General features: G+C 37.4%; 1 protein-coding gene across 5 annotated transcripts in view; it reads right to left on the reverse strand.

The window, feature by feature from the left end:
- The window catches only part of LOC139964180 (TNF receptor-associated factor 3-like), an 11289-nt gene extending 9420 nt beyond the window's left edge, over positions 1-1869 (reverse strand). The window contains exons 1-3 of one of the 5 annotated variants that reach the window (XM_071965580.1): positions 1655-1866; positions 812-876; positions 219-353 (exon numbers count right to left, since the gene is read on the reverse strand). In XM_071965580.1, the coding sequence (XP_071821681.1) occupies positions 219-227 (9 nt within the window). In that variant the 5' untranslated portion in view covers positions 228-353; positions 812-876; positions 1655-1866. Of the gene's footprint in view, positions 1-218; positions 354-811; positions 884-1654 lie in introns of all 5 variants that reach the window. The other 4 variants (XM_071965579.1, XM_071965577.1, XM_071965576.1 and 1 more) reach the window with 4 other exon arrangements.
- Between the last annotated feature and the right edge of the window lie 11697 nt (positions 1870-13566).

Below are 13566 nucleotides of genomic sequence, written 5' to 3' on the forward strand. Positions count from 1 at the left end.
GGTCGAGTGGTACGGACTTCGGTTTGTGACACAAAGATCCGGGGTTTGATTCCTACCTTCGCATGATGAGTCCCAAAAAAAGGACAAAACCGGTCGTGAAGTGGAATTTTTCTGGTGTGTTATTCTTTATTGATTTACAATATATATAGATATATATACTACATTCGTTGATTCATGATGTAACAGCATGAGTTAAAATCCCCGTCACGGGAACTGACCTGTAACATTTGCCTATCAAGTACTCTCTCCTCGGACCAAATTGGCTATGTGCCAGAGCGATTCATTTTTTGTTCCCATTTTATTGGTCAGCAGATCCAGTTCATACTTTGATGTGTGTAGAAAGCTCTAACATACTAGTATGAAAAAGAAATTGTCATTATCTGAAGCAGGATTCAACTCTTTCCTCAAAATTTTATGAAAAGTCAAATATTGAACTTTTTCCAATCCATGTCATACACTTACACAAACAAAGATTTTACCCGTAAACACCTGACAACAGCATTCCTCCCAGTGTTTATAAACAGGTACAGAAACAGCACCAAGATATCAGTAAATTTCCAAACATCACTCAAGTCTTTCTGTAGTAGTCTCAAATTTCTTTCAACCTTAAATTCGTTATTAACAGAGACTTAATACTGTTTACATACATGTTGTAAAGCAGTTACTCTCAATCTTTTCATTATTTGGACAAAACCACAGTTTTATACCATTTCGAGTTCATATCTTGATGACTGGATTGATTATATCTAACTAAATATCGACTGCTAAATCCTGCTTTATATAATGTTTTCTTAAAATTTAGTTCACCTACCCCATTCGGTGTAAATTCTGATTCACAAAGAGAACACTTTCCCATCTGAGTGACTTCAGTAACTTCTGCTGTCAGAATGAAGAAACAAGAGTCCACAATATCAAATACAGTATGAGACGGTTGAGACCTTCTTGGAGTTTGCAAAGTACTTATATATCATAGTATATTTGACACATGTCATTGTGTGATGCAAGAATTGATTTAGTGACTTGCAATAAATATGATCATTAAGCAATGTATGTACACTCCAGCTTCATGTACCATTGCAAAGTAGGTGTGCAGTATACATGCGTATGGGCAAAGGCATAAGACATTTTTGTGAAAATTCGGGCAATATGCTGAGAATTTTTCGGGCACCTACTGAAAGAAAAATCATTTTCAATGTGTAATGCATGCCTATATGATATGCACATTAACATGTTGAAACAAATTTTGGTTATATTTTTCGGGCAAGTTGTTACAGCCCCCCCAAATCAAATTGGGCTCCTACGCCTATGCGTAACTTTACTTTACAAAATAAAGAAGCTACACTTTTGCATCACTTTAGGCACATACTATGTGACTTGTTTCTGATTATACTGATGTAACTTTGTACGCATATACAGAACACCTAGCTAGCCTCATTCGTGATATTAATTAGTAATATGGTATGTTCAACAACAAATAAGGTGACAACCACTAATCGACTTGATCCTTCAAATTTTGCGTAGCAGTTTTGTATATTGTGTCTTATAAAATACTTTGGACTTGTGGCTCCTATGTTAGAGCTTAGGCTAACAGTTTTGGAGCACTTAGAAAGTACACCTAGGCAGTAGGCTACATTTGTTAAGTACTATTTATTACCTTCAAGAAATCGTCCAAACTCGTAAGAATATTTAGTTGTTAGCCTATCGTTCCAAGATCCTTCGAACTTCTTTTGGACAGATTAGACGGCAAAGATACGATATTACCAATCATACCTATTCTAGAAATATCTGATGACTAATCTGACACGTATATCATTCATAACCACGAGTTTCATGGGCGTTATCAGTGGGGACTGGGGAGTTCCTATTTATTAGCAATTAGCCTATTTATAGAACTATGGCACGCCAAAAGGGAGTATTTAAACGTTTCTTCCAGACAATTCCTGGCTTAAAGGATTGCCCGGTAGCCCTATGAATTTACCTTAAAAAAGACAAATAATTTTCCAAACATGTTGTCAAAGTATGAGAACGCTAATGTTGCGTTTGACAGCAGAGAAACGACTTTTTAATCGTTTAGGATAGACATTTCAAACAGTAACAGTAACGAACATGACGTCATTTTCTCTTATGCAGATTGCGACATAACCCACGCTCCATAAAGAAACTACAGTAATCACAACAAAAACCGCGTTTGTATACAGATTAATTTCTTCCTTAATTTTCGGTGAACTTTCTTATAAATTAGATATGATTTTAAAAACCCTTTAAGCCGCCATATATGTAGTAGATCGGTGATTTGGTGGTCTTTGTGTAACACAAGATAAGTTTGAACAGCAGGCTCTTCGTTGTTTACATTGCGATGTTCAGCTCCGATGCGAAGAATGTTCGCATCGATGCGAAGAATGTTCGCATAAAGGCTACTCTAACGTTTACAATCGGACAGTTCTGGGAAGCCTAAGCTTCTCGGTACTACATTCTGCTCTGGCACCGATTCCGCCAAGTTTCATCTTTCGGTATTCCGAATACTTTTCAAGTTTCCTTGTTAAGTTGATCCGTGAATTTTATTTCAGCGATTTCGAAGAACAGTTTAGGAACTGTGGTTTAAGTGTTAGAGTGTACTATTTGCAACGCTATTTACGGATACCAACTGGGCATGGTATATAGTACTAGGCTGTATTCGTTCGCGATATGTACATAATATATCATAGGCAATCACCTGTTCCCTGTACACACGAGAGTGTATTTGCTGCGGAAATAGGAGTACTAACTTCAAGTCGCTCGTGATGCCTATTTGCCTGCGCTACGTCAGTCACCAAATTTATGCGTTCGTAAAAACGGTGCTTTTGGTGAGAAACTTGTGAATTTGAAAACCAGATTTCTACAAGAAGAAAACGTTGAGATCTTCCACAAGACAATTCCTTTAATACTCTGTCGAGATAACCTGGGGGAATCATTCATATCCGGCAAAAACGCTGAAGGTTTTTTCCACCTCAGCCCGAAACTTCACCAACTATGGTGGAGCTGAGCTTATTTGGTGATACTCAATATGCTTGACTTGATGTTTATGAACATTTCTCGGACTTTATTCTTGGACTCAGAATTATTTATTTGTTCATTAATATCTTACCCTGACCACTGTTCCTTTCTTAACTGTCGGGACTACGGGTTCTCTGTTGTTACGAACTTACGTTGCATTTATGCACGCAGTAAAATTGGCCGCCAAATCGGGTGAAAAAAACGCAAGATATGAAAGTTGCTGTTATTTTACGACAACTGACCATGCATATGGGTACGAGTACTTGTATGGGTTCGCAATTCGTTGGGATCTCTTAATTAGATTATAGAGTGAAACGTAATAACAACCAGAAAGTCACATAACTTAGTGATTCCTTGCCAATATGAGAAGAAACTTTAGATACAAGAGTTTCTAACGATCTGAATTGCTGTGCAGAAATAGCAAGTCTTTCAGAATTGATTAATGTACCTATGCAAAGAGGGTTCAAGGTCTAACAAACTTCACTTCTGCATAATCGGACTTGTTCTGACTGTAACCTGCAAATACAATAGGGATCGTCTGCTCACCAAGGGCTACCGACAAACCTTCTTGAGATATGTGTTTGCAAGGTTTTCAGCCTTTGACCTCTAGTGACCTACAATGATCTCCATGATTACGGATAGAGAACATCTAATCACTAAGGGCTACTAACATACCAAGTTTAAAGTCCAATCAACTTTTACATCTTGAGATATCGTGTTTACGAGGTTTTCAGCCCTTGACCTCTCGTGACCTACAACGACCTTTGACCTCCATAAGTGCTACCTACATTCCAGCTTACAAATTCAAGCAACTTTTGGTTCATGAGATATCGTGTTTACAAGCCAAGGCGTCCCATACACACACACCCACACTGGCACGCACACGCACATCATCACCATCGCATAGATTCCTTCGGCTTACGGCAAGGAATAAAATCCCATGTTTTTACCGACAAGTATGCCCGTAGTCGGACTGACCAACTTGAAATGGTTGAAATCAATGTTATTTGGGGTAGTTACAGTACTATTTCTCTTTAATTGGTAGACCATTAAAGAACCTAGAAAAATGAAGATGGGGAAAAACGCCCAAAGTGCTATTGGCCTGATGTTTAATTTTCCTCCAGCCAAATAAATTTGAAGAACTCCAAATTAGTAAATTTGGCGATTAAAACGTCAGACAAAAAGCTGACACATGAGATCGTGACAATAGTGGGGAAAATAAAACATCTGGCTCAAATTTCGAGAAAAGTACGGAAATTATAACATTATATGTGAGGGATATCAACTTATAGTCCCACTGTGACTCAGAATGCAACATTTGATTTTTATTTTTTTTCGGGGGAGGACCCAAACCTCCTACATAGGAGATGGCTTCAATGACCCCAGGGAAACACCCCATCCATTATCAAATCCTTCATTCGCCTCTGGCCCTCCAAAAATGGTTTCAGGTGCACCTATACCCCAATCAGTCAGAAAAATTATATATATATATATATATATATATATATATATATATATATATATATCTATATAAATATATATATATATATATATATATATATATATATTTATATATATATATATATATATATATATATATATATATATATATATATATATATATATATATATATATATATATATGCTAAGGCATGTAACATTTTCTAATGTAAAGCCAAATGTTTTTAAACAAATTACACATGTAACTCGTATAGTTCTGCGGCATGTTTATAATAATGTGGATATATCAGTTTGGGTGTATTTTCAATATAGTGATATACGGTTGATTCTCCGTATATTACATTGTGGTAAAATTAAAATATTTCGCAAATACGAGTGCTTCTATACTGTCAAGTTTTCAGCGATGACATCGTGATTCCCTATATACTGAAATGATTGGCCTACTTTACCGCTGTGAAGTTATATGTGTCTCTTCAACTGAAGGGCGGATCCATTATTTTAAAAGGGGACGTTGACCATGCATGGTGTGTTGAATCATACTCCCTCGTACGAAAGGGGTATGTGTGTCCTCCCCAGAAAAAAAAAGTAACGGATATTAGTGACGTCAGATGGTGCCTTCTGGTCTATAAATAGATCACCCGCATTCGCAGGTTCCGTGCCGCTATACAGTATAGTATACGACTAACACTGATCTATCGTTTACAACACTACCGCAGATCAGGCATAGAATACTAATCTATATATGCCTCTATCTCTCTCCCTATATATAAAGCTGTAAATATTTTATGTTGGAATGCATAATTGTGACAGTCGTGTAATATTTACACATAATTGAATACACCTCAATGTAACTATGGGAGATCTAAGAAAGGCAACCGCATTATGACGAAATAATGACTTATTTACCATCTAAATTCAATACGATAGAATTGGTGTGCCTTATCATTCCTATGTCAGATTATTCGCACAATCTTTGAAGTTTGTTCTCATTTACTCTTGCCCTCTACTTGGGATGTCCGCGGACTATAGCATAAAGAATAAAGTCTCCTTTCGCGTCTGTTCCCCCCCCCCCCCCCCAATTACCCCATTACATGTGTACTGAAGCATATAATCAATGGTCATTGTCCTTCTCTGTATACAATCATTGCTTAAAAAAAAAAAAAATAAACACACGTACAAATAAAACATACACATACGCACATATATTATGACCTTTTATTAAAGACTTTATTCTTTCATTTGGTAGAGAAGAAACTATACTGTCAAGTGACAACACCTTTTGTTAATTTTTGCCGGGCGGGATGACAGAAACAACCTACGAGAGCAGAGTGTCGGATGTCGAACGTACAAACATGAAATAACTGTATATAAAGAGTCGACATTCCACTTATCCTATACCAGCAAAGCATGATGTAATAACAATCTAGTTTGGCTCGCTGTTGATATGATACGTATATGGTTACATCTTTCTGGAAATGCTGGATATATATCTCGGAAATGTTCGGATCGATTCGTTGAGCTTCGACACATGTTCATTCTGTCCGTTTCTGATGATGTGAATGATCGACGGTCTATGACGTCCATTGACAGAGAATATTGACATGAAAACCCCTGCCAATGTACATCATAAAACAACGCACCATTCGTTCCCGTCCACGTGATATCTCGGACTCCGTCATGAAGCAGATCATATTTGTCTTTCTTCGGTTGGACTGGTATAGGCTCGTTTTTTAACTTTTATGGTACATGTTATAGATATTACTATAGATGTTCTGCCGTTGTCAGTCAGTGGCCACCAGTGGCAGCACAATATGCATTAGTCACCATTAGACAATTTATTCATGTTTTTTTATATAATTTTTTTTTATCAAGTGCGTATCTACATTGAAAATATCTGTAGGAAACCATTTCTCTCCGAAAAAACATGGAACTGTTACCTTGGTAATTATTTTTCACTAGAATGAACGATACGGAACAGGGAGCTGCCTCCCTGACGTACGGTAAGCAAGCGAATAACATTACGTTATTATGTCATTATGACGTCATTTGACGGTTATGTGTCAGTGTGACCATTCATAGACCCGAAATTCCAGTTATGACTGAGAGAGAGACGACTGAACTTACATCTGAATGTAATGGCTGAATTTGTAATTTGTCGGTACAAAGTTTGACTGAACAATGTTGTGTCTCGCCAGTAGAAACATTCCACGTTTCGTCCCGTATAGCGTGTTTTCATGTTCTCAAGGAATTCCGATCTGTAGAGCAGAATTCTGCACTCGATGCATCAAGATGAATGATAGTCTATGAAATACATTAACAGGGAATGAAATGACTGCAGCCCTGCCAATGTACATCATAAGCTACACACTCACCAGTATTTCAGTGTGTAGCCTTTACTGCAGCTGGTAGTTGTTGTGTTGATTCCATGATCGTCAGAATTCACTGGCTGCATAACAGGACGGTGCATGGTAATCAATGACAGAAATACTATGATATATATTAACAGGGGTGTCGAATGAAACCCCCTGCCAATTTACATCATAAGATCTCTGATCACTATTTATGACGTCATTGGTACACTTCCGTATCAGTTTCGTCTTTCTTCCCCATAAACTGGAGTTGTAGGCCGAAGGATGATTTGATAGAAGAAATGTCCACCCGTCGAACTTGGACTTCCAAAACGCAGATGACGTCATAACAGTGAAATACTTGCTTCAAGGGTAGTAGGTAGGCGTCAACGTCCTTCACTTATTCTTGGACATCGAGCAAAGTATACAAAAACCGAATGATTATAAATTTTAGCAATTCAGTACTTTTCACAACATTTTCTGTTTCTATCTTTAGTTTTACTTCCTATATAGGGTAGCATGTTCTCACCCAGTTAATGTATAGTTTGCAGCCATGATGAGGCTTTTAACACCAAGTCTTATGCAGAGGTAAGTTAATACTCCCGGACCTCAGTCTTTTCGCCTTCCGTTTACAGCGGAAATGTCGGTCACGTGGTCAAAGAATGAAATGATGTACAAGGACAGGAGATTGACCTTTGACCCCTGCCATAATACATCATAACATTTTCAAACACATTCTTTACCGGATTCTCCGAATAGCAAATTAGCGAGCAGTGGGGAAATCCGTGAGTGTACAGGGCCTAAAGAAGGCAAAATGAGAACAAATTTAATAACTTCACCATCTCTTATTGTTATGGTAAAAAGGAGTTGATGTCATGCTTCCCCTTGATAAAATCATGAACGTGGAACAATATTCCATATTTATTCCGAGGAAAGCACCATATTCCCGCTAGCACCCCCCCCCCCAACCAAACTCACCCCTACCTGAAATGTGTCGATGCCTTTCATGTACAGTATTGAATTGCGTTACAATATCCAGGCTCAAAATCTTGTGGAACAGCACAACATCCAAAAACGTTTACTCGCAAAATCCCAAATTTTTGAGGATTTTTCATTTCAAAATAAGGCAAAATACCCTCCTGAAACTGTTTGTACAAACAGGGTGGTAATATATCTCTTCTAGAAAAATCATATCAGATTTTTCAACGTGACGCTTTTTAAGCCAATATTGCCGGGCTGTCAAAGACGACCTCTTTTGTACAGAGCAATTTTACAACCTCATAAATTAATATTGAGAAAAGTTACAACCCTGAAATTTGGTTAGTTGTAAGAACGTTATACTTGAAAGTTAAAAACCCTCACAAATAGCTCTCGCATGGTTACCTTGCTTGGTAATAACATGGCATCAAACCCACTTCCTCATGCTGAATCGCAGCATGAAATAGCAACTTTAGTGCTACAAAAATTGTAAATAATATTACAGGAAAGCATTGTTATCATTATTTTGTACTGTTTGGACTGGACATAATAATCTCTGAAAGAATTAAGTATCCTGAAGCAAATATCTTAGGATGAATATATCACTAAAAGTATTTTCAGAATATCCTTATTTCATTCATGGTGCTCTATATAATCATGCAATGAGAGTAATAATTTTTGGAGACGGTCCAGCAACAGCAATTCATAATTTGACACGGAATGACCCAGGTATACACTAGCCATCCGTTTGCAAACATAAACAAAATGATAAAAAGAAATTTCGACAAACAAGTTTGGATGCTCTATTGTCAATTCTATGAAGGCGCACTTTCGGTTTCTACATCGACCATCATAAACATATTTTTGAATTCTACAGAGAAGTACGAAAGTTAATCGGAAGTGACATTTCCTGAGTATACATCAGATAGTGTTCAGAGTGTACATGAACATAACATGTATTTAACATACACATGCACACTATACGAATCACCTGATATACCATACCAGGGAACGTCCATCAGACTTTATCCATGTAATGCTCTATTTTGTGAAATGTTCATTTGCAGTTTCCACAATAATTGTAATTATCAAAATATTTTGAATTCTATCATAAAATTACAAAAAAAGGTATTATGCGGAATTGACATTTCCTGAGATTCCTCACCGAATTAGTAAAGGTTGAACAACTTCAACTCTGAACTTTCTGTGTGTGAACACAATCATAACATAGTCATGGCACACTAGAATACATGACACACATACACGCACGCGCAATGCAAGTCACGGGGTATATTCCTACAATACCACAAAGGGAGTAGTGTGATAGCCGACCTATACAGTCAAAAGGTTCTCCAGTCGGTTCAAAGTAGGGCGATTTCCCTCCATAGAGTTCAAGACTTCAATATGTAGTAGTGTAGTATTTTTTCGCGTCTCACTTCTTTTGTTTATATCCGTTCTTGATAATTGAATGTTATTAATATTTAATAAATTGATAATTTATTCTGTATGTTAACCCCCCCCCCCCACACAAATTAAGTCTACAAAATCGCATCACCACACATATATTTCCACTTCCACATATACCCTAGCTTTATACTCGCCGTAGATTCGCATAGAGTGCATACTAGGAAAGCACTACCCAAGAAACATTAATCAGTGTAGAATATGGCAACATCACGGCAACATCGATTATACGCAAACAAACAACCATTTTATTCTCCAGAATAATCTAACCATTATTTTGCTGTGATCTTTCAACTCGATATTAAAATACAACAGTCATTGCCTCGGACACGCAAGTTGAGTAACACAACAAATCGACAATTGTGTAAATGGAAACATGCATAAAGAAAGGGAGGAGAAAATTAACCTGACATGCAAAATGAGAAACAATAAAGTCTCTCTCCCTAACCCTAACCCCCCCCCCCCCCAATCAATACAGATACATAAAAGGAAAGAAAGAAATAAACAGAACATACCCTGGTTCTGTGCAATATCTGACCTCTATAGGCGTCAACTGAACCACAGCAAACAAAGAATTGTAATGATGATTAACAATGAATACACCCCGTTATGTTGCAATAGTCTGCAATACCAGTAAAAAAAACATGGCAAAGATGGTACGTAATATCTATAAATAGTACATCGGTCTATACCTAACCTCTGTACATAATAATATGATATGCCGTTTCATGCAAATATGCGGTTGCTTAACAAACTCCAAGTTGATTATCTTATTAATTTTTTAGACTGAGAGGTAGATATATTCAAAGACCGACACTGTCAAAGGAAGTAAACTGCGGACCGATCGTCGAAATGAAAACAAAAACAAAAACAAATCATGTGTACGTATTTTCGAACACGTCACCTGTCTTTATGATTGCGCAATCGGACTGCTTTGTTGCTATGCTGGATGACAACGCAGCGCTATATTGGTTCAGTGAGTTAGTGTACGGTAATAGTAGCATACTGTAAGCCTATTTAGTAGTGTTATGGAAATATAGCAACATCAAAATTAGGCTACAGCTTTACCAATCAAAACAGAAGAAGAAAAAAAAATAAGAAAAAGAAATGTTATCAATGCGTCGGGGCCTCGGGAAAAGGGAAACAAACTAGTGAATGTGAAAATTTCTGACGAATAAGCCACTTAAACTATGACACGCTATGACTAAGTATGTATATACAGCTAAAAATAAGGCGTGTTCACCTACCCACACATTTCGTTTTTTTTTATATGACAAACTGATTGCGCCCTGAATTTCTTTTAACAGTGGAGCAAACATTACGAGAAAATTATTACGCTTTGGAAAACTTGTCGAGTTATAAAGATTTCCTTACGTACCTTTTCTCGCAAAGAAGTGTTCCTCTTCCGTGCAGTGTTAGTCAGTCCTCCTACCGTAAGATCCAAACTGGTAATGAACGTTAAAATTGGTGCAGGAAGGATTAAGTACGTATATATAGGCAGGCAGTACCAGATACAGCACGACAAGTCTGTGCGTGTTACCAAAACGGGGATTCCCCAACTGTGTAACCAGCCGTACATGATATGCGACGAGCGCTGGCAGTTTATGCGATTATGCATGTTGAATTAGCTACGTGGTTCCAATTTAATAGCTAATAGGTGGTTTCCAAGGGCTGGCATCAAAACAATGAAAATAGTTCCTCTTTCAACATTGACCGACAACAGGTGATTGATACAATAAATGGAAAAGGTAATGACATCACAACACCAGTGTTTAAATTAATAGAGAAGACGTTATTTCACCAGTGTTCCCGTTGTAATTTCATTGAACTCTTCTCGAGATGAGGGGGTAGGGAGGAGGGGGGCCAGAAGGGACATGGGAGCGGTAATGACACGAAATGTTCCTCTACCTAACCCTTATTATAGGGTTTGTACATTCTTATTCTTTTGGGTAATCATTAAACGCCTTCTAACACGTCCGTGTGAAACTGGGGAGTGGAATGGTGTAAATTCAAAATATGAATTTGCCTATATAGTGTTGAAATTATACGTACCCCGATATGGGGGTGGTCCTTAAATAAGGAAGATTAGTTTCAAGTTAAAGGGAGATGCTTCTAGATAAAGGTATTGCGATTTATCTTCTTTTCAAGTTATATTTTTTATCATCGATCGTTCCGCCGGATGTGAGGCCGGGGGGGGGGGGCGGTGGGACATGTCTGTTTTGAATATTCTCCACCCCCAATGATAACTGACCAAAACATGCTACTAATTAGAACTATACTCAAATGATAATTATAAACACTGGAAGGATACAGAATTTGCGAAAAATAATATTACAATAATATTAGAATGTACAGAGGGTGAGGAAGGTGAAAATTCCCTCCATATAGCAACCAAATTATTATTGAATTGGCACCTTATCGTGGATTTCTTGGGTTTTCTTTGGCACTTACGCATACAATGGTCGAATAAACACCAATTGTTGTGGTCGCGGTACGTAATTCCCCCTAAGTTCAACACATAAATTGCGAAATGCTTGATTTCGCAATATCAAACTTTTGGAAGAGGGATTTTTTTTTATCCTCGCTGGCTAAGACTGGTCTTCTCATATTTGGTCACAGCAAGAATATGAATTGAGTTTCCGTACGCATTAAAATCGCATGATTCAGCGTGAACTTCAAATGGAACTATATCGATTTACGTAAAGGTGTCACGAGAGCAGAAGGAATGTACAGAACTGTATAAGTGCCATCATGATATCACCGATCGGTAAACCCTGCAACATTTCCGGTTCACTTACAAGCAATAACAAACTGGAGTCAAAATTTCGATTTTATTTTTCTTGTCTTCTATTGAAAATTTTGTAATTGACAATTTTTTTTTATAAGCTATGGAAACTTATCATATCTGAAACGCCGTGGATTTCATTTTATTGTTATGAAAATTCAGCAGCCGAGTATGAGTGACTGAGTCAAGCATAAACTCGATAAGATTGTAAATGTTTAAGCATTATAAGTATTGGCTTAATATGTATCCCGAGAGGAAATGCTAGGGACCCTCATGAAATACACAATAACAGGTTCACCCAATTCCTCCCCTATCACCTTACACTATGATGTTTCAATATTCTAACCTTGTATCTCAAAGGGACGTTAAGTACCAACCAGGCGGGGGGGGGGGGTCACTTTGTCCCTAAATATGAGACTGTTGCGTGATGTCCCCCTTCGTTTAAGCATAGAAAATATTGTCCGGGGAGACGCTATATACCATATATACCAGAAGATCAACTGTTAGATGTCCGGGGAGACCAAATATACTGAAAATCCAGGATAAACTGTCCTAGGGAGACTAGGACAATATGTAGCAGATTACATTGACATGGGAGACGAAATATACTGCCACGCCGGCTGGCGTTGCTCTTTTCGGTGTGTAACGACAGATGAATGAGAAACGGAATCGGAATTATACGTATGCAATTAAAACAACTACAGCATTTATTCACCTAGAAGAAACTGAATTATCTCAGCCTGCAAGGGCTTAAGTTCCTTTTGATACCAACAACTTGCAAAAGGATAAAATATTACATACACTACTTGTCTATACACTGCTAGTCTATACACTACTATTCTATACACTACTAGTCTATACACATTACACTGCTAGTATATACACTACTTGCATATACACTACCAGTCTATTCACTACTAGTCTATCCACTACTAGTATATACACTGCGAGTCTATACACTACTAGTATGTACACTGCTAGTCTATGCACTACTAGTATGTAAGCTAGTAGTCTCTAGACTGCTAATCTATACACTGCTAGTCTATACACTACTAGTCTATACACTACTAGACTCTTCAGTACTCTTTACACTACTTTTGTATATATGCAAGTATATACACTACAACTATGTACACATCTACTACTAGATAAATCTGCATGGCATTAGGAAGACAGGATTAAAAATTCGATCATTGATGATCAATTATTTCTGTTATACTTCAACTTTTCCATCATGAATCGCAAATGGTGATTTATGGTGATAGGAGTAAGCTACGTTACCAACTATTTCTTTTTCTTTTCAATTTAGGCTACATGCTGCATTGATGAAAGTTCCACGGGCTAACGGAATGAAGGTTAATGCTCTAAATGTTACCACATATGTACACTGTGTATTTGGGACAGAGGGAACCTGCCCCACTCTCACCAGTTGTTTGTAAAATACCAAAACTGTCACTCTTCATAAATAACAACTTCTCAGTTTTTGTCAATCAAAAT

This window comes from Apostichopus japonicus, chromosome 22 (assembly GCF_037975245.1).
Source record: "Apostichopus japonicus isolate 1M-3 chromosome 22, ASM3797524v1, whole genome shotgun sequence".
NCBI classification, from domain to species: domain Eukaryota; kingdom Metazoa; phylum Echinodermata; class Holothuroidea; order Aspidochirotida; family Stichopodidae; genus Apostichopus; species Apostichopus japonicus.